General features: G+C 40.8%; 1 protein-coding gene across 1 annotated transcript in view; it reads left to right on the top strand.

The window, feature by feature from the left end:
• Positions 1-22,316, top strand: part of ACE2 (angiotensin converting enzyme 2) — a 103,184-nt gene that overhangs the window by 45,488 nt on the left and 35,380 nt on the right. The window contains exons 4-9 of the mRNA XM_077480237.1: positions 4,015-4,158; positions 6,267-6,379; positions 7,395-7,503; positions 7,817-7,914; positions 16,026-16,195; positions 18,633-18,862. Of these exons, the coding sequence (XP_077336363.1) occupies positions 4,015-4,158; positions 6,267-6,379; positions 7,395-7,503; positions 7,817-7,914; positions 16,026-16,195; positions 18,633-18,862 (864 nt within the window). The remainder of the gene's footprint in view (positions 1-4,014; positions 4,159-6,266; positions 6,380-7,394; positions 7,504-7,816; positions 7,915-16,025; positions 16,196-18,632; positions 18,863-22,316) is intronic.

Here is a 22,316-nt window from a genome sequence, read left to right as displayed (position 1 = left end):
CGTGCAATATTTCTGCAGTCTAGTAATCTCATGCAGTATGTCCACAGTCTGGTAATCTCCTGCAGTATGCCCGCAGTCTGGTAATCTCATGCAGTATGTCCGCAGTCTGGTAATCTCGTGCAGTATGTCCGCAGTCTGGTAATCTCTTGCAGTATGTCCGCAGTCTGGTAATCTTGTGCAGTATGTCCGCAGTCTGGTAATCTCGTGCAGTATGTCCGCAGTTTGGTAATCTCATGCAGTATGTCCGCAGTCTGGTAATCTCTTGCAGTATGTCCGCAGTCTGGTAATCTCTTGCAGTATGTCCCCAGTCTGGTAATCTCTTGCAGTATGTCCGCAGTCTGGTAATCTCTTGCAGTATGTCTGCAGTCTGGTAATCTCATGCAGTATGTCCGCAGTCTGGTAATCTCGTGCAGTATGATTAACAGGACTTTGTTCATCCAGGATTGTTATATATGACTTCTTATCAAGTGAAGACCACAGACTTTGCTTTGATAAAAGTGATCAATGTGTGGAACCCCTAAATATTATCCAATCTTCTTGAAATTTGGCATATATATCTGTTACATCACTGAGATGTAAGCAAAGTCATATGAAAATCACAGCTTTGGAAAAATGAAACACACTAATGTATATATATATATATATATATATATATATATATATATATATATATATATATATATATATATGCCAGACAAGGCCACAATATCAGTGTTTAAACAGAACACGGTCAGGCATAACATACGGCCTATAGTCGGCCGTGCACTGTATGCACACAAACAAGAGCTAAATATATAGAAAATATATAGCAAAAGGGGGCTTACAAATTGGTTAAAACAGGCCTATATCCAACACTATAGACAGCTGGTAACTGAGATATCCAGGAAATATAATAATGAGCACATATTTTTGATAGAAGGTAGTCTTTCATAGCAATATAAGCCAGCAAGTGTTACTGTTAGTAAAACCAGTGAGCAACACTGTCCAATGGTTAGGGAGGAAGGTCTATGGCTAAAATGGCCAATACCTAATGATAAAACAAAGAGGCATAGGAAGCAAAGCAGGAGGGCAGTGTAATATTGCTAAAAATATAGGTATAAGCAGAGTTAGATGGATGCCAATTGGGCAGCCATAAATAGCCGGCTAATCTTATCTTTAGTGGACAGTGCAAGTAAAAAATTATGGAAAGGCAAAGCTGTGTTTACTCTCCTGGATAGAGAGTGTAGCCTAACTGATCAGCCTGAAAGCAGCCCTATATGAATTTGTCCCAGCCGGAAATACGTCACCTCAACTGGAAGTGACGTTGACCAGCCTGGCTGCGGGCTGTCATGCATGCGCCACAAGATACCGCAGACGTGGCAGCCAATGAAGCAGCAGCAGCAGATGTGGAGTGGAAGGGAGGCGAAGGCCGTCCCATGACCCCTGACCACTCCAGCCAGAGGTGACGACGGTCGGCAAACCACAAGCCACTGCGCGTGTGCCAAGAGATGCTGCTGACGTGGAAGCAAGTGGCCAATGATGCGATGGCAAGGGCGGGCCAGGAGGAAGGCAACAGGCCAACCAGCAGCCCCACCAATCGCCACGCACGCAGTCAAGGGAGCGACAGGGTTAGCAGCGCTATGTGGCCACACAGGAAAGGGCATGGGATCTCCATAACCCCCCAGGGTCACAAGAGCAAGCGTAAACTACCTGGACAGAAAGAAAAGGACATCAACATACAAAACATAATGTAAAGACTATTAAAGATGTAACAGAGACATCTCTTGCAAACATATGTAAATAAAAATTGTAACATAAATCCATAACCCTAAAAAGCAGTTTAAAGCGGAGTTCCACACAAAAATGGAACTTCCGCTTTTCGGAATCCTCCCCCCCTCCGGTGTCACATTTGGCACCTTTCAGGGGGGCAGATACCTCTAGATAATATAGAAATTTTGCTCCCACTTCTGGGCATAGATACCTGCACCACCCGTGGGTATCTATGCCACTTCCCGCCCCCCCCCCCCCCACACTGTCTTCTGGGAGGCACACGGTTCCCGGGAGACAGCAGGCACCAGTGGGAACGCACAGCGCAAGTCTCGCATACGCAGTAGGGAACCAGGAAGTAAAGCCACAAGGCTTCACTTTCTGATTCCCTTACCAAAGATGGCGGTGGCAGCACCCAAGAGCCAAGGGATAGATCGGCTTCGGGTGCCGACATCACGGGCCCCTAGGACAGGTAAGTGTCCTTATTTTAAAAGTCAGCAGCTGCAGTATTTGTAGATGCTGACTTTAAAAAAAAATAAAAAAAATCTTCGAAACTAAGCTTTAAAGCTTATTATACATTAGCCTAAATTAAGTATGAAAGTCTCTTAATTTGTAGGTTTCAGAATGAAGTTGATAGACCAGTACATCAAATGTAGGTAGATATTGACCCATATATAAGGAGCAGCAGGCTTCAGCTAACGATAAAGGTACTAAACAAATTATTTATTAATCTAATAGACAATAATCATGATGAAAAAACTTTAGGTACTGAGACTGGAGCCAACAGACAAGCCCACAATATATAGACCAGAAAAGAACAAATTAGACACAGCGACAGTCTAAAGAAAAGTTTTAGTTATAGTTTTTTTTCAAAATTTACGCTCTTTTTTAATTTATATCGCAAAAAAATTAAAAACCCAGTGGTGATTAAATACCACCAAAAGAAAGCTCTATTTGTGTGAAAAAATTATAAAAATATTGTTTTGGGTACAGTGTTGCATGACTGACTAATTGTCATTCAAAGTGTGAGAGCACTAAAAACTAAAAATTGGTCTGGGCAGGAAAGGGGTGAAGTTTAAATTACATTTTTTCCTTTAGAAATGAAATGTTACATTTGTTCTGATGGAATTTTCTAATGCTTTGCATGTATACTTTATTGGTTTATTTGTTGCTCTACTTGTTACATTTCTACATTGTTATGTACTCATCCTATTCATAAATCAATATGTTTAGCTTTATTCCTATTTGAAGAATGGAATTGTCAAAAACCGGCTATTGTCTTTTTTAAAATTTTTGAAATTTTTTTTATGAAATGGTAGGGGTACAAATGTACCCCATTACCAATTCACACAGGGGGGTAGAATCTGGGGTCCCCTTGTTAAAGGGGGCTTCCAGATTCCAATAAGCCCCCCCTGGCCGCAGACCCCCACAACCTGAAGGGTCTGGTATGGATTTTGAGGGGGACTCCCACACCATTTTTTTCATCTTGGCACGGGGTTCCCCTTAATATCCATACCAGACCTGAAGGGCCTGGTATGGAATTTGGGGGGACCCCTATGCATTTTTTTTAAATGTAGGTTCGGGGTTCCCCTGTGGGGGAATCCCATGCCGATTTTTTCAATGACTTTTATGTCATTATAGCCGCAAGTAGTTTTAAATGACTTTTTTTCCTTTAGAAATGTCATTTTGCCCTCAGTCTGTTCTAAACATGGGAAACATGCGACACTTTACAGGCATACTATAGACACCCTCCAGGTATGAAATTTAAAGGAATATTACACTTTTATTGTTTCACTTTAAGCATTATTAAAATCACTGCTCCTGATAAAACGTCAGTTTTTAAAACTTTTTTTTTTGCATTGATACATGTCCCCTGGGGCAGGACCCGGGTCCCCAAACACTTTTTATGACAATAACTTGCATATAAGCCTTTAAAATTAGCACTTTTGATTATTCATGTTCGTGTCCCATAGACTTTAACATGTTCGAACAAATTTTTTGCCTGTTCGCATGTTCTGGATGCAAACCGAACCGGGGGGGGTTGGTGGTGTTCGGTTCATCCCTAGTAACTCTTGTATACTGCCTGGCCATACGGGTTACTATTGTATATTGAATAAAATTCAGACATTGTATAACATCTTGTCAGTTTTCATTCAAACATTTTTGAGATTCATGATTCCTCATAATACAAGGTTCTGTAATAAAAAAAAATCTAAACAATGTTGTAAAACTAAAGAAAATGTCCCTAATATAAACTTGTATATTCAGGACTGGACACTATCATGTTGGATAGCACTGATTACAACGAGAGGCTCTGGGCTTGGGAAGGATGGAGAGCAAAAGCTGGCAAGAAAATGAGGAAACTCTATGAGGAATATGTTGATTTGGAAAACCAAGCTGCTCGTATCAACGGTGAGAAATGAGGCAACTTGTGTTTCAAAATGATATTCTACACTTGATCTTAGCCAAAAGGCTGAGAAGTGATCCAAATGTTTTTTTGTTTTTTTTAAATAATTTTAGAGGGTTAGAACTTTTTATTTTTCTGTATGTACACTTGCTCAGAAGACTCGCCCTCTCTATTTGCCCTGTTGATTACTGTCAGCAGAACAAAAAGTGACGGCAATCCAAAATATTTGTCCCTAAAACAAGAGATAAAGATGGAGATCTTCTAATGGAGATACTGGAGAGTGGATTTCTCCTGACGTTGGAGATTTCCTATCACTTCTGAGGTCTCCCCAACAGGACGCAAACGACAACAACAAAAAACTCACATTTTATCGTTTTCTTTTCTTGCCAAAAAAAAGAAAAAAGCATTTCGGCTAGCTATATACGTTTATGTAAAAAATAAATAAAAATAAAAATACTCCTAGTGAAAGTGCATGTACATTCGTTTTGTGTGCATGGGGCAAAAAATTATGTTTTTTAGGCTCTTTCCTGTGCTGGTTGAATGTTTTTCTTGAATATAAAATGGAAAATATCACGTTTGTCTGCTAGACACGATTAAAGAAGAACTACAGCCGACCTCCCCAATTTATTGTTTTAAGCGGGACAGCTTAACTGATAGTAGTATCTACACATTTCAGATAATCACCCATCTGGTGGATCCAGCGTTGACCCACTGAGATACTCTCATTCCTGGCCACAGCTCCATCCCATGCCACCATGTTTACTCTGACATCATTGAGAGGCCCACCAGCTCTTCCGGATTCAGCTGGAGGGCCTCCTGATGCCCCTCCTCCTGGTCGCACAGCGGGCAGTGTGCGAGTGACGTGCAGGGGGTGGCAAGGCAGACGTTAAATAAAAAAATTCCCTATTCCTGTAGAGGAAGGGATTAGGGGTGGAAAGGTGGGATCGTCCTTGGGAGGGTGAAGATCTGCCTTTAGTATCATGGGAATTTTAATGAAACACATTTGACCAGCACATAACCAAACCTAATAAATTAAATGTTTTGCGTCATTCACACAGAACGAATGTATATTCACTTTCACTGGATAAATCGCTATGCTCATTTTTAATAAATACACCCCTAAGTGTGTTAAATTAGCAACATGAATGCTAATCTTCTCCTTGGAGTTTCACTTTCGTCTCCCCCACAGAAACTATTATTCTGTATTGTTTATTTAAAAGTTCTCCCCCTACAAAAAAAATATTTCATTTTCTGAAATGTATCTTTATAAATTAGTTGCAGCAACAAAGTAAAATAGAATCCCAAATTTTGGGTTGTCTCCAAAAAGTAATTGAGGAGAAGTCTTCCAATGGGAACACTAGTTCTGGTGACCTGGGGGAGGGGGCAAGGGATCTCTTAATTTGCAGGGATTTCTTCTAACTTCCTGTTTTGGCTATGGGACAGGAAGTGAAAGTAAATCCCCCCAATGGGACACAGATGGCAACAAAAACTGACAGGGTTTGATAGGGTTTAAAATCCTCCCTTATTTGATCCAAAATTTAAAAATAAAAAGGTTTTTATCACACTAGATACAGACAATCTGCATAAAGATCAGGATAATAAGCAGGAGTATAAAAAAAAGTGAGTTGCGCGCTGTAAGCCCTTGTACACATGGTCGGACATTCCGACCACAAAATCCGTCTGATTTTTTTCAACGGATTTTGTCCGAAACTGGTGTTGCATACACACGGTCGGACAAAGTTGTCGGAAAATCCGATCGTTCGGAACATGATGACGCTCTTTCGTTATGATGGGACTACGTTCAGGCTAGTAGCCAATAGCTTTGGTCTCGTAATTTGATCTGAGCATGTGTGGCACTTTGTCCGATCGTAATTCTCTACAAACGGTCAGACAAAGTCCGATCGGATCATGTTGTCGGGAAAATTTTATATCCAGCTCTCAAACTTTGTTGGTCGGACATTCCGATGAAAAAAGTCCGATAGAGCCCACACACGGTCGGATTATCCGACAACGCGGTCCGATCGTACATTTTTTCCGTCAATGTCTGACCGTGTGTACAAGGGCTAAGAGATATTTAGTACAAAACAACTCATGCTTTTTCATCATGTTTCAGGATTTCAGGATTATGGAGACTACTGGAGAGGAAATTATGAAACTCTGGCCACAGATAAGTATAAATACAGCCGGGATGACCTGATAGCAGATGTGGAAGCAACTTTTAAAGAGGTAATTGTACAGATAATAGCCAAGTCCAACACTGTTAGCTTGAGTGGTGTGGCATATCACCTTCTCGCCCCCCCCCCCCCCCTGTCAAATTCATGGCGGATCGCTTTTTAGCGGCATGTGTGAACGAGTCCTAAGAATTGCAATCTGTTATTTCTCATTATTGGTTGTTTCACTCCTACTTCAAATGGCTATGTTTTATGTTCTCATATACACCTAATCAAAGCTTAGTACTGGTGACATTTTCTGAATTGGCTTTTATGCACATATACAAAAATAGATTTTATGGTCAAAAGAAGTAATGCACGCTATTTATTCAGACAATCCATGAGATAAAATCTGTAGTAAATTGAATGCCTATGCCATAATAGAACAGTGCCACTCCAAGCCTGAAGTACCAGTCTCCCAGTATTCAGGTGCCACTCCAAGCCTGAAGTACCAGTCTCCCAGTATTCAGGTGCTAGCAGAACTAGAATACATCTCACCCCAAAACTTAATATGGAATGCAGGTACAGCGGCACACTGTATTCAACTCCATTGTAAGATAAATGAAAGAAAGGCTTCATCTTAGATCCCAGCCCATCAGTCATGCCCCTCTGACATGTTTCACCCACATTGGGCTTAATCATAGAAGAATTAGCCCAATGTGGGTAAAACATGTTCGAGGGGCGTGACAGGCTGGGATCTGAGCTGAAGCCTGTCTTTTATTTACTTTACATTGGAGTTGAAATCAGCGTGCTGCGGTGCCTGCACGCCAAACTGAAAGTATCACTTTCAGTTACATAGAAGAGCAAATGACACACAGCAATGAAAATCCTGTCTGGAACCGGCATTGAGTTACAAAAAATTGGCATCATTTTCTGCAATAAAATTGAATGTGGAATTACTGACTTAATGGCCCAAAAAATGTATTTTATGACAAGGTCTTATCAATTTCAGCTCAAACGTCTGCAATATACTAATTATATTTCTCTATCTAAATTAGCTGGATTAATCATATCATTTCCTGTGCTTTCAGATCATGCCACTGTACAAGGAGCTCCATGCCTACGTGAGAGGAAATCTGCAAAAAAAGTATGGAGCTAAGTACATCAGTTCCACAGGAGGTCTACCTGCACATTTATTAGGTACATAGTTCCTCTTTAGGTTGTGTAATGCCTGGTACACACGCTAAATTATTATTTTTTCTTTCAACCCAGCGGTTTTTCATTCAACACACTGGTCATTGGCTGAGAGCACTGATTGGATGCTGATTGGCCAGTAGTTTTCCAGCATGCTCATTCGACAGAAGCCAGTTGTGAGAACGGCTGTTGTTGAAAAAGGAGCTGTGCACATGAGCCGAATGTCGGGGGGTTTCTACTTTGTGTACAATGTATGACAATGTAAATTTCTTGTAATGAGACATTGCAACCACACTTACAAAATATTGTATCCTTATAGGTGATATGTGGGGCAGATTTTGGACAAATCTGTACCCACTAACAATCCCCTATCCAGACAGAGAAAGCATTGATGTGACTCCTACAATGAACAATCAGGTAACTGTATTAGAACTGTGAAGGGAGATAAAAATAAATACTTTAACGTATACCATGTTTTCATTGTGCTTTAACCGATTGCCAACCATATTCTGTATATATGGCAGCAAGGATCACATACCTGTACATGACACACGTACTGACGGCGACCCGCGCCCGCTGTGATTGGACCCAATGGGAGCCAATCAACGGGTCTGTGGACGCAATGTTCGGGACACAGACAGAACGGTGGTCTGCCTATGTAAACATGCACTCCTTAGGCACACATTTAACCCCTTGATCGCCCCGATGTTAACCCATTCCCTGCCATTGTCATTAGTACAGTGACTCACTGTATTAGTGTCACTGGCCCCCAAACAGTGTCACTTAGTGTCCAATTTGTCCACCACAATGTCACAGCCCCGCTATAAGTCGCCGATCGTAGCCATTACTAGTAAAGAAAAATAAAATAACTAAAAATTCTATAAATATATCTCATAGTTAGTAGACGCTAAAATTTGTGCGCAGACCAATCAATACACGCTTATTGGGATTTTTTTTACTAAAAACATGTATCAGAATACATATTGGCCTAAACTGATGAAGACATGTTACTTTTTTCATTTGTTTTATAACAGAAAGTAAGAAATATTGTTTGTTTTTGTTTTTTTTCAAAATTATTTTTAGCACAAAAAATAAAAAACCACAGAGGTGATCAAATAAAACTGAAAGAACGGTCTATTTGTGGGAAACAACGGACATCAATTTTATTTGGGTGCAGTGTCGCAATTGTCAGTTAAAGTAACGCAGTGCCATATCGCAATAAATGGCCTGGTTTTGAAGGGGGTAAATCTCCTGGAGGGCAAGGGGTTAAAGTGTATGTATAGCCAGAAGTATTGGATGAGAATGAATAGCTTAGAACCCCTATTAGGTTATTTTTTCGGCATATGTTATTTTTGCTGCATTTTTTTTTATTACTTACAGTCTTGGAGCTGCTACAGAAAGTGTGGGGATTTCCTCTTTAGACAGTTGTCACCAAAACCATTTGTCCCCGCTGGATGATTTACCCTCACATCTTGCTGTGTTGACAACTGTCAAATTATCTATTTCTCCTCACTTTTCAGTCTTGGTGATAATATTCAACAGGATAAATAGTGAGAGTGAATCTTCCCATGGCATGGCAGTAAAATCGGAGGTAGGGGGGTAGTGCATAGACGGAGGAGAATTTCACTTTGAGATGTGGCATCAGCACAAGGGATGCATCCTACTGACTGTAAGTTATGTCCCTGATGTGCTGATTTTTGTGGGGGTTTTTTTTGTTTTGTTTTTTCATTTTGGCTGCATTTGGGCTTTAAAGTTATGCCCAGGTTAATCTTTTAAAAATTGAATTGTATGATAGAAAAAAAAGATCATGGTCGTAAACTTTATTAACCACTTGACCAATGGGCACTTAAACACCCTTAACCACTTGACCACTGGGCACTTAAACACCCTTAATAACCAGACCAATTTTCAGCTTTCGGTGCTCTCACATTTTGAATGACAATTACTCAGTCATGCAACACTGAACCTATATTACATTTTTGTCCTTTTTTTCACACAAATGGAGCTTTCTTTTGGTGGTATTTAATCACCGCTGGGTTTTTTATTTTTTGTGCTATAAAAGAAAAAATACAGAAAATTCTGTAAAAAAATGAATTTTTCTTCGTTTCTGTTATAAAATTTAGCAGATTAGTAATTTTTTCTTCATAAATTTTGGCCAAAATTTATACCACTACATATCTTTGGTAAAAATAAGTACAAATTGATGGATATTATTTGGTCTTTGTGAAAGTTATAGAGTCCACAAGCTATGGTGCCAATATCTGAAAATTGATCACACCTGAAGTACTGACGGCCTATTTCAATTCTTGAGACCCTAACATGCCAGAAAAGTACAAATACCCCCCAAATGACCCCTTTTTGGAAAGAAGACATTCCAAGGTATTTAGTAAGAGGCATTATGAGTTTTTTGAAGTTGTCATTTTTTCCCACAATTCTTTGCAAAATCAAGATTTTTTTTACTTTTTTTCACAAAATTGTCATATTATCAGTTTATTTCTCACACAGCATATGCATACCACAAATTACACCCCAAAACACATTCTGCTATTACTCCCGAGTACGGTAATACCACATGTGTGAGACTTTTACACAGTGTGGCCACATACAGAGGCCCAACATGCAGGGAGCGCCATCAGGCGTTCTGGAGCACCCAGGACAATTCCGACATTTCTCTCCTACATGTAAAAATCATCATTTATTTGCTAGAAAATTACATAGAATCCCAAAACATTATATATGTTTTTTTAGCAAACACCCTGGAGAATACAATGGTGGTCGTTGCAACTTTTTATCTCGCACGGTATTTTTGCGCAGCAATTTTTCGAATGCCTTTTTTTGGAAAAAAAACTGTTTTGTGCTTAGAAAAAAAAAAAACACAGTAAAGTTAGCCCAATTTTTGCATAATGTGAAAGATGAAGTTACACCGAGTAAATCGATACCTAACATGTCACTCTTCAAAATTGCACATGCCTGTGGAATGGTGCCAAACGTTGCTACTTAAAAATCCCCATAGGTGACGATTTAATTTTTTTTTACTGGTTATATGTTTTGAGTTACAGAGGAGGGCTAGAATTATTGCTCTCGCTCTAACGTTCGCAGCGATACCTCACATGTGTGGTTTGAACACCGTTTTCATATGTGGGCGGGACTTACGTATGCGTTCGCTTCTGCATGCGAGCACATGGGGACAGGGGCGCTTTAAATAAAAAATAAAAATGTTATTGTTCATTTTACTTTATTTATTTTAGTTTGACATTTTTTTCCCCAAAAATAAATTTTTTGATCACTTTTATTCCTATTACAAGGAATGCAAACATCCCTTGTAATAGGAATATGGCATGACAGGTCCTCTTTACAGTGAAATATGGGGTCAATAAGACCCCACATCTCACCTCTAAGCTGGGAAGCCAAAAAAAAAAAAAAAGATTCTGGATTTGATCGTATTGGCGAGTCGGTAGAAGTACCGGAGGGCGGCGGGAGGGGGGGGTCTCTATGGCTGGGTATTGCAGGGTATCACCGACTATGGCTGGGTATGGCTGGGTATCTCAGAGTATGGCTGGGTATCTCAGAGTATGGCTGGGTATCTTAGAGTATGGCGTTGCAGAGTATTGCGCTGCAGAGCATTGCAGGATATTGGAGGGTGTTGCAGAGCATTGCAGAGTGTTGCACGGTATTGGCGGGTGTTGCAGAGCATTGCAGAGTGTTGCAGGGTATTGGTGGGTGTTGCAGAGCATTGCAGAGTGTTGCAGAGCATTGCAGGGTATTGGTGGGTGTTGTGGAGCGTTGCAGGGTATTGCAGAGTGTTGCAGGGTATTGCAGAGTATTGCCGGGTATTTCAGGGTATTGCAGGGTATTGCAGAGTATTGCAGAGTATTGCAGGGTATTGCAGGGTATTGCAGAGTAATGCAGAGTATTGCAGAGTATTGCAGTGTATTGCAGTGTAATGCAGAGTATTGCAGAGTATTGCAGAGTAATGCAGAGTAATGCAGAGTATTGCAGGGTATTGCAGAGTAATGCAGAGTAATGCAGAGTAATGGCAGGGTATTGCAGAGTATTGGCAGGGAATTGAGGGGTTAATTTTCGGTGAGCAGTGATGTGGGCACTGCAGATGCAGCCCACATCGCTGCTGACACCGATCTCTTCCCCCTCCGCTGTTCCGATCGGTACAGAGAGGGGGAGGGAGGAATCGGCGTCATAACATGACGCCGGTTTGTTTACAAGTGATCACTCCGTCATTTGACGGAGCGATCACGTGGTAAACGGCCGCTATGAGTGGCCGTTTACCGTGATCCGTGATGCGCCGGGTCCTGTGGACCCGGCGGTCACGGATGCTCTCGAGTGCGTGCCCCAGGGGGCGCGTGAGAGCGGAATTCTGGGAGGATGTCATATGACGGTCTCCCAGAATTAAGAAACGGCCCTGTAGCCGTCATTCGGCTATAGGGCGGTTATTAAGTGGTTAATAACCAGACCAATTTTCAGCTTTCGCTCTCACATTTTGAATGACAATTACTCAGTCATTCAATACTGTACCCATATGAAATTATTGTCCTTTTTTCACAAAAATAGAGCTTTCTTTTGAATTAGAATTTAGCAGATTAGTAATTTTTCTTCATAAATTTTGGCCAAAATTTATACTACTACATATCTTTGGTAAAAATAAGTACAAATTGGTGGATATTATTTGGTCTTTGTGATAGAAGTTATAGAGTCCACAAGCTATGGTGCCAATATCTGAAAATTGATCACACCTGAAGTACTAATGGCCTATCTTGTTTCTTGAGACCCTAACAAGCCAGGAAAGTACAAATACCCCCCAAATGACCCCTTTTTGGAAAGAAGACATTCCAAGGTATTTAGTAAGAGGCATGATGAGTTTTTTGAAGTTGTCATTTTTTCCCACAATTCTTTGCAAATGAAGATTTTTTTCCCCTCTTTTTTTTCCACAAAATTGTCATATTATCAGGTTATTTCTCACACACAGAATATGCATACCAAAAATTACACCCCAAAACACATTCTGCTATTACTCCCGAGTATGGCGATACCACATGTGTGAGACTTTTACACAGCCTGGCCACATACAGAGGCCCAACATGCAGGGAGCCCCATCAGGCGTTCTGGAGCACCCAGGCCAATTCTGACATTTCTCTCCTACATGCAAAAATCATCATTTATTTGCTCGAAAATTACATAGAACCCCACAACATTATATATATATGTTTTTTTAGCAAAGACCCTAGAGAATACAATGGTGGTCATTGCAACTTTTTGTCTCGCACGAAATTTGCGCAGCAATTTTTCTAAAGCGTTTTTTTGGAAAAAAAACAGTTTTGTGCTTTAAAAAAAAACAGTAAAGTTAGCCCAATGTTTTTGCATAATGTGAAAGATGAAGTTATGCCGAGTAAATACCTAACATGTCCCCCTTCAAAATTGCACACGCTCGTGGAATGGCGCCAAACGTCGCTACTTAAAAATCCCATAGGCGACGCTTAAATTTTTTTTACTGGTTACATGTTTTGAGTTACAGATGAGGTCTAGGGCCAAAGTTATTGTTCTCACTCTAACGTTCGCAGCGATACCTCACATGTGTGTTTTTTATTGTTCATTTTACTTTATTTATTTTATTTTGACACTTTTTCCCCAAAAATTAATTTTTTGATCACTTTTATTCCTATTACAACATTCCTTGTAATAGGAATATGGCATGACAGGTCCTCTTTACAGTGAGATATTTGGTCAATAAGACCCCACATCTCACCTCTAGGCTGGGAAGCCTGAAATAAAAAACAAAAACAAAAAAAAAAACGATTCTGGCTTTGATCGTATTGGCGAGTCGGTAGAAGCACCGGAGGGCGGCGGGAGGGGGGGCATCCCCTCTCGCCTCCTGTAAGAATGATTAAGCAGTGGAACAGTCGCTATGATCATTCTTATGGTGTAGGGAATTGCCGGCTGAAAAAGCTGATATCTGAATGATGCCTGTAGCTGCAGGCATCATTCAGATATCCCCGCACAAAGTCAAGGACGTCATGTGACAGCTGGCGGGCGGGAAGTGGTTAAAAAATTTTTGTTTTTAACACAAAGTTGTCCATGTATACAATATTTCTAACACATAGCATGTACATACCAAAAATTACACCCCAAAATAGATTCTCCTACTCCTTCTGAGTACGGTGATAACACATGTGTGAGACTTCCACAGCCTGGCCACATACAGAGGCTGAGTACAGCCAAGCATAGCCGAGCATGGCTGGGTATCATTGAGTATTGCTGGGTATAGCGGAGTATGGCTCGGTATTGCAGGGTATCACGAGTATGGCTGAGCATGGCTGAGCATGGCTGGGTATTGCAGAGTATCACCGAGTATGGCTGGGTATTTCAGGGTATCCGCCGAGTATGGCTGGGTATTGCAGAGTATGACTGGGTATTGCAGGGTATCACCGAGTATGGCTGGGTATTGCTGGGTATGGCAATTTATGGCAGAGTATTGGCAGGGCATTGCTGGGTATTGCAGAGTATTGGCAGGGTATTGCAGAGTATTGGCAGGGCATTGCAGAGTATTGGCAGGACATTTCTGGGTATTGCAGAGTATTGGCAGGGAATTGGGGGGTTAATTGTCGGTGAGCAGCGCTGTGGGCACTTCAGATCCAGCCCACAGGGCTGCTGACACCAATCTCTCCCCTCTCACTGTACCGATCCGTACAGAGAGGGGAGGGAGGAACCTGACGCCTGTTTGTTTACAAGTGATCGCTCCGTCATGTGGTAAACGGCCGATGAGCGCCTGTTTACCGTGATCCGTGATGCGCCGGGTCCTGTGGACCCGGCAGTCACGGATGCTCTCGAGTGCACACCCCAGGGGCGCGCGAGAGCGGAATTCTGGGAGGACGTCATATGACGGCCTCCCAGAATTAAGCAACCTCCCTGTAGCCATCATTCGGCTATGGGACGTTTGTTAAGTGGTTAAAGTAGTTGTAAACCCAAGGAAAAAAAAAAGCCTGCAAGACAAAGGCATAATGAGCTAGCATGCATAGCATACTAGCTCATTATGAATTACTTACCTGAGATTAAAACCCTCTCAGCCGTCCTCCTACACCGCTCCCAGAGTTACTTCCGAGTATCACAGGCTCCAGCGCTGTGATTGGCCAGAGCCGACGTCACTCCCACATATGCTTAAGGGTTTACAACCACTTTAAAAGAGCCTTGTAATCAGTGTAGTGAACTATGGATAGGTAACATGGAAGGGACACCACAGTTACGAATAGCTATGAATAGTAAACAGCTGTGCACGATAGCCAATCTGCTTCTCACTTCAGTTTGTTCAATTAAGCTTTCACAATAAAACCTGGAAGCTGATTGGTTTCTATGCAGAGCTGCACCAGATTTTGCACTCTTCAGTTTTAGTAAATCAACCCCTATGCATGGAAGAATAGGATGTGCAGTACTGCAAGGGAGGAAACATCTCTTCACTATGGCAGGGACAATGGTGATAATTCTTTAGAGCCAGTGTCTACTTTGGTTCACTTCAGAACAGGAGTTCAAATGCAAGTCACAAGCAAGTCAACTGCACCTGCAATAAATTATGGATGATTTCAAAATGAAATTTGAACTGATCTCAAAGCACGCTACCAATCAAAACCCCACTGAGCACATGCTGGCTGTTCATGTATGTTTGGTATATTTCACGTATTCATATCTTTTGCTTTAAGCTGGTCAAACATAGGTAGAATTTTGTTCTAAGTAATTCTATTTCAGAATGTTTGTTTGATCTTATGATTGTTAATAAGGTCAAATCAACTACTGTTTTTGTCCGCAGCGAAGAAAAACATTAAAGCAGCAGAATGGAAATTTTTCATCTTAAAGATTTATCTTTATTTTGTGTAAAGACAGGAAGGCATGGGAAACCTCCCCAACTATGAGAGAGTAAAAAAAAATAAAAAATAAAAATTTAGTTGAGTGAGCAAGGATTCTAACTTTTTTTGTTCATGTTCCTTTATTCCTGTCTGTGGATAACCCTCCATTTCTCATACAGGTGTCCCAGGGAGAGAAAGTAAAGCCCCATACACACTATCAGTTTTTCTGCTGAGTTTTTCCTTCTGATTTACCAAAACCATATAATATGAGGTCAGACCTTAGGAACTTCAGTTTGTATGCAATCAGGCAGGGCCCTTGAACTACATGGCTTTGGTAAACCTGAAGGAAAAACTCAGTAGAAAAACTGATAGTGTGTATGGGGCATTAGGGAAAATATCCCAGCAGAATCACAGACACAAAGAAAAACAGCTATTGATATTTTTTCCCAGTCTATTAGAAACAAAGAAAAAAAATATCTGGAGAAATAAGAAAAGTATATTAATTGAAGCAATAGCGAGGACAAGATGAGAGAGTTGGTGTCTTGCAAATAAAGTTAGAAATACTCTGAAGAGCTTTTTGGTGCACATATTAAAACAGAAAAGTTATTGGATTTAACTATATGTTTTCCATTAATAAGCATGGTGAATGTTAACACCTACCATTTTTTTTCTTTATATTAGGGATGGACAGTGGAGAGAATGTTTAAAGAGGCTGAGAATTTTTTCAAGTCTGTTAATCTCTTTGGCCTAAATGCAAATTTCTGGGTGAACTCTATGCTGACGGAGCCTACTGATGGAAGAAAAGCTGTGTGCCACCCCACAGCCTGGGATCTGGGACAGAATGATTTTAGGTATCAAATATAGTACTGTAATGGGTAGATAAAAGATTCTCCAGTTGCACATACACTTGAAGATCAGGCTATGTTTATGGCATTGGGTGGCCTAATCTAGATTTGGTGTTCCACCGTGAAGATAAAAGCTGAAGGTTTTTGGCAAGGCGGACGGAAGGTGACCTCCCATATTAAGCTGGCAGTGGCTTACACATTTCTTTATTATCAGCAGAGATGGTTAAAAGGAAATTCTCTGCACATAGTCTGCAAAGTTTTTTTATATATCCAAATTTTATGCAGCACTACTGCTGTGCAAAAAATCATATTAATTGTGGCATTATGTCACCCCGAAACTTTTTTACAGACTTTTTTTGCAGTTTAAGCTCAAAATACATTTTTAAACATCTTCTGTGCTGCTATACTGTACCTTAAATACTAATAATAATCTTCAAGTAGCAGTTCCCACCTTATGTTATTCACAACATAACAGTTTATAATCCCAAATTTAGTGCAGAGCTACTACAATGCAAACACACACACACACATATATATATATATATATATATATATATATATATATATATATATATATATACACGCATATATAAAATAATATATATACACTGTGATACCCTGTCACCCCAAAACTTTTTTTCCAATGCTGCCAATTATGCGCAGAAAAAGAACACTTCTTATGTGTCCATGTAATGTATACACCTCCAACACCTTCACATACATTATACATACAGTTTTTATGCACATAATTTTTCCAGCATGGGAAGGTTTTCAGGTGACAGTGTGTCATAATATAAATATGATTTTTTTTGCACTGTAGACGCGCTGCACTAAATTTGGAATTATACATTTTTGTTATGTTGTACAGTAAATGACATAAACTGTGAGCTACTACTGGGATATTATGAACAGTATTTAGGAAACAGTATAGCAATGCAGGAGAGATTTGAAGTTTTTGTTTTGAGATAAGACTGCAATCTTTGTCATGAGAAAAAACTTCAAAACCAACACCTATAATCTGTTATACCAGGAACCACTGTAGCCCCATTATTGGACCTCGTGCATGAAAACATGAGCAACGAATAGTAAGCAATATGGATCCAGGCTATTCCACCTGGATCAATGGGGTTAGAACACAAACCTTAATTGATGCTTGTTTACTAGCTATATGCTCACTTCACTAAAAACACAAGATTTACTTTACATATTATCTTTTCATTCTACTATATCTATTTAAGGCACTAGTAAAGTTATAAAAAATTATTAAAATATTATATTTTACCATTTTTTATTACCGTGTTTCCCTGAAAATAAAACCTACCCCGATAATAAGACCTGCCTAGATTTTCAGGAAGGGCTGCAATATAAGCCTAACCCGAAAATAAGCCCTAGTTTAAAGTGGTTGTAAACTTCTAGAATCCTCACTATTTCGGTGTTGTAAAGTGTGGAAGGTGTGTGTTTTCTGTGGTCTGGTTTAATCAGGTGCCTTCTTTATAGCGCCACTATATGATCTCAAGCTCCCCTCCCCTTCTCCTGGCTGTCAGCGGGGGATCTTGGTCCCCCTTCTGCAGTGCTCGGTGCAAGGAAGACAGCTCAGGTAAGTCATGGAAAAGCCGAGTGACGTTATAGGAAGGTGAGACCTACTCCTGTTGCATTGTATATTGCTGTAATGGTGAGGATTCTGGCAGTTTACAAGCACGTTCGCGAATACTCACACTGGGCACATTGCATGGCAAGCCCAACCTGAAAATAAGCCCTACTATGTTTTTGGTGGTCAAAATTAATATAAGACCCGGGCTTATTTTCGAGGAAACACAGTAACAGATAATAAATCCAGAACTAGGAGACCTGGTCTATTTTGTATTATATTTGAGAAGGCTCCAGTTTAAATTTTGACCCATATCCCTTCAGATTTTACACTAAGATAAAGTATGTACTGTATAATCTACTGTATATGGTGAGTGGCTCATCACAGGCTCTATTGCAAAACCCAAGGGTGCTGGTTACATTCTGGCAAATCAGTTGGAATAAGACTATGTGACTTCAATTACTTTTTGTCTACTAGAAAAATAAATGTATCCTCACATTCATGGCTGCACCAACTTTTTTTATTTATCCCAAGGAATAAGGAAAGTTGCTGTGGCCTGGAGTGCAATGATGTATTTCTTTTCCAGACCACTTTGGTTTTAGTTGTGCCTCAGTAGAGTTGTAGCTTTTGTTTGCCAATCACATGTTTGCTGTGCTTTTGAGGCCTGCTGTATGAAAGCGCCAGCTGAAATCTGATTACTGTGAGTTATATCTGGAGTCAACTGTATTGTAGTCCTACTAATAAATATGCAAACTGTTTTTCTTGTTCCAGTATGGTATATTTATACAACGTAAACTTCTATTTTTATGGTTTCTAAATAGGGAGTAAGATATGAATATTTTTTTTGTCTATTAGGATAAAGATGTGTACCAAGGTGAATATGGAGGACTTCCTTACTGTACACCACGAGCTTGGACATATCCAGTATGACATGGCCTATCACCCTCTTCCTATGTTGCTGAGAGATGGTGCAAATGAAGGATTTCATGAAGCAGTGGGCGAGATCATGTCACTGTCTGCGGCTACACCTAAACATTTGAAATCACTTCAACTTTTACCACCTTCGTTTGTAGAAGATGATAAAGGTAGGCTACAAAGTTTGTGATTTCCTTACAAGTCTTATTCAAAAAAATATTCCCTCCACTATAAAAATCTAATTTGTTGCTATGAGCTCTACAGCTTTACACTGTTTCCTTTGCCCCAATGGTTATTATTGCGAGTCCCAGTTGAAAAAAAACCCGGTAAAGATGTGAAAGTAAGAAAAGTAAAGATAAAAGTCAAGATACCGAGACTTGTTGGATCTGGTATTCAAAAGAACCTGTCTGATATAATGCAATGTGAAGAATACACATCACCAGGCATTCTGTGTACTCTATGCCAATAAGGTAGGCTTTAGCCATGGCCATCCTTGTGGTCATATTATGGCTTTGGAGGTGTACACTGGCTTCAGGAGAGAACTGCTATTGTCAGGGTTTCAGGTTGTGACTTTACAAATGAGAGAGGGGTAGGGAGAAAAAGCCCCTTTATAAGTAGTTTGCAGTATTGCAGATCATTTACAAATTACTCTGCATGGACCTCACCAGCATCCCTCATCAGTAATTCAGCTGGGTGGCTAACAGAGATTCTAGGGCCACATATCTAAGCCCTTGTACACATGGTTGGAAATTCTGACCTCAAAATCTGAAACTGGTGTTGCATACACACGATCGGACAAAGTTGTTGAAAAATCCAATAGTTCGGAGCGTAATGACGTTCGTTAGGACATGACTACGTTCAGGCTAGTAGCCAATAACTTTGGTCTCATAATTTGTTCTGAGCATGCGTGGCACTTTGTCCGATCGGAATTCTGTACAAACGATCGGACAAAGTCCGATCAGATCATGTTGTCAGAAAATTTTATATCCAGTTCTCAAACTTTGTTGGTCGGACATTCCGACGGAAAAAGTCAGATGGAGCCCACACGCGATCGGATTATCTGACAACGCGGTCCAATTGGGCATTTTCCGTCGGAATGTCCAACCGTGTGTACAAGGGCTAACAAAGCACTTACTTTGCTTACTTCACCCAATGCCGCTTCTGACATGACCACGGCCCCACTGGGCTAAAGGTTTATCCCCCCTCACCAGTTCCTGAAAACAGACAATCACCCATATCTTTCTTCAGGGCTCATGTTGGGCCTCCAGAGCTGCTGATATAAAACACGGGGGCCCCATACAGCCTACCTAGCAGCCCCCCCAAAACATATCAAAACAATATTGTTACTGAAAATACACTAAAATTATTGTTAGCAGGCACAAACATAACATAAATTACAAAATCCCTGCTAAAGCTAAAAGATAAAACTGTATTGAGCTAATAATGTATGTGTGTAAATGAGGTTTTATGGCTTATTCACATATGTTCTCTGAACTGTACAGTGTGAATCAGTGTTATTCTTTTTTTTTATGTGCTAATACAGGCAAGCCTATGTTACACTATTAGGATGCAGCAGCTATACAAACAAAGCCATAGGTCCTGATTCTTTTTACATGTTTTAAGCTATTCTTTCCTTTTTGTTTTCTGTTTTTTTTTTTTTATCAATAAAAGTTTTTTATTTAGTATTACGTCAGATACAGTTCAAATGCAGTGTTCATACATGAACACAGTAAGTACTCACTTTCTTGGTATACACAGCTGCTATATAGCCTACATGTTGAATTACTTTCTATCTGGAAAACAAGAGCCAAAATGCTAATACCCGGTTATTCATTCGCCATCTCAAGTGGTTAATAACCAAACCATTTAACTTGTAACAGGTTTAGGAGTACAAGGACTCCCATGAGTAGGAAAAAAGAAAGAAAGGGAAGAATAGAAAGGGGGGGGGGGGAGATAGGGTGGTTCCACATCAGCCTGTGCCACTGTCCTGGTTTCTTGGTTCCTACTGGCGGTGCCACAACTCCCAGACCACATCATGAGCATCCAACCGGTCTCGAATCCTCGCTGTCATTTTTTCCATTATTTCTATATGTTTGATTCTAGCGTATAGGGCTCCTTCAGTTGGGGGGGAGCTGCGCTTCCAATTAAGCGCCACCAGACAGCGTGCCGCTGTGAGGATGTGTCTAATTAGTTTCCTCAGGGGGGGCAACGTTTTTAATGGAGACAGCCCTAGCAGGAAAAACTTAGGGGTACTGGGGGAGGCCCTTTCAAGGAGACGTGCCAAGAGCTGCTGTACTACAACCCAAAATGGGACTATCCGCGGGCATTCCCAGTAAATATGGAACAATGTTCCCTTGGCTCCCAAGCAGTGCCAGCAGTGGTCTGAGCTAGCTGGATAGATAGCATGAAGCACATCTGGGGTCATATACCAGAAATATAGGATTTTATAGGTATTTTCTTTGTATAACGTGCAGATCAAGCTCTTGGCCCCCTGAGACCATATAATCCTCCATTGATCCATGGGTATCTCCTCACCCAGAACCTTTTCCCATTTAAGCATGTAAGCATGCTTGCCCATCAGTGTAACAGATCTTTCATTAAGAATTTTATAAATGTCGGAGATCAGGCCTCTTTGAGAGTATCCTGCTAGGACAAGATTCTCAAATGGAGTAGGTGGAGAGAATTGCAGGTGCGGTGCAAATGTCAGGGCGTAATGGCGGATTTGGAGATACCCATAGAATGCTTGCTTCGGTAAATCAAATTTGGCCTGAAGTTCTAGGAAGGATTTCAGTTTACGCGTGCAGGGATCCACCAAACTTCCATAATGGAATAGGCCTCTGGTGTTCCAGGGAGAAGACATCTGGTGGGTCAGGCTATCCGGCATCTCGGGGTTGCAAGCAAAGGAAGTCAGGAGCGAACTAGTGGATTAAAGGTTATGCTGTTGCGCCAGTTTGCGACATAGTTTCCTGAGCTGCACCATTGGGCCAAGCAGTCGGGAGGTGTCCGCCTCCGCCCTCGCACTCCAAAGTAAACTATTTGGGTGTATGGGGGCCAGCCATAGTTTCTCTATTTCTGTCCATTTATTATAGGAGCGAAGGGTAAACCAGGAGGTGATCGCCTTCAGTTGCGCCGCCTGATGGTATTTAATAGGGTTGGGGAACACTAGTCCTCCATCCGTTCGAGCTGCCTGCAGAACCGAGCGTGGGATTCTATGACATTTATAGTTCCAGGTAAACTGTAAGAGCTCTGCCTGTAAAAGCTTTAATTGGCCATAGGGGACAGGGACGGGAAGGGTTTGGAAAAGGTAAAGTTATTTTGGGAGGATTGTCATCTTCACCGATGCTATCTGCCCTAGTAACGAAATGTGTTGTTTCCTCCACTGTTGTAGGAGACCTCTAATGGTGTGGAAAAGGGGAGGGTAATTTTCCTGAATTAGGATAGAGTATTGAGTATTAATCCCCAGATCTTTTAAAGCCGCAGTTTTCCAGCTGTAGGGGAAATTAACTTTCAAGTGTTCTACCTCTGCCTCAGGTGTGTTCATAGGGAGGGCTTCCGATTTAGATGTGTTTATTTTATACCCTGATAAGGCTCCATAGCATTCCAATTCCGCATGGAGAACCGGCA

The sequence above is a fragment of the Lithobates pipiens genome, unplaced genomic scaffold, assembly GCF_037356315.1.
Source record: "Lithobates pipiens isolate NorthernLeopardFrog02 unplaced genomic scaffold, aLitPip1_a1.2 Scaffold_16, whole genome shotgun sequence".
Taxonomy (NCBI): domain Eukaryota; kingdom Metazoa; phylum Chordata; class Amphibia; order Anura; family Ranidae; genus Lithobates; species Lithobates pipiens.
The sequence above is the reverse complement of the archived record's forward strand: the minus strand, read 5'-3'. Positions and strand labels throughout refer to the sequence as shown.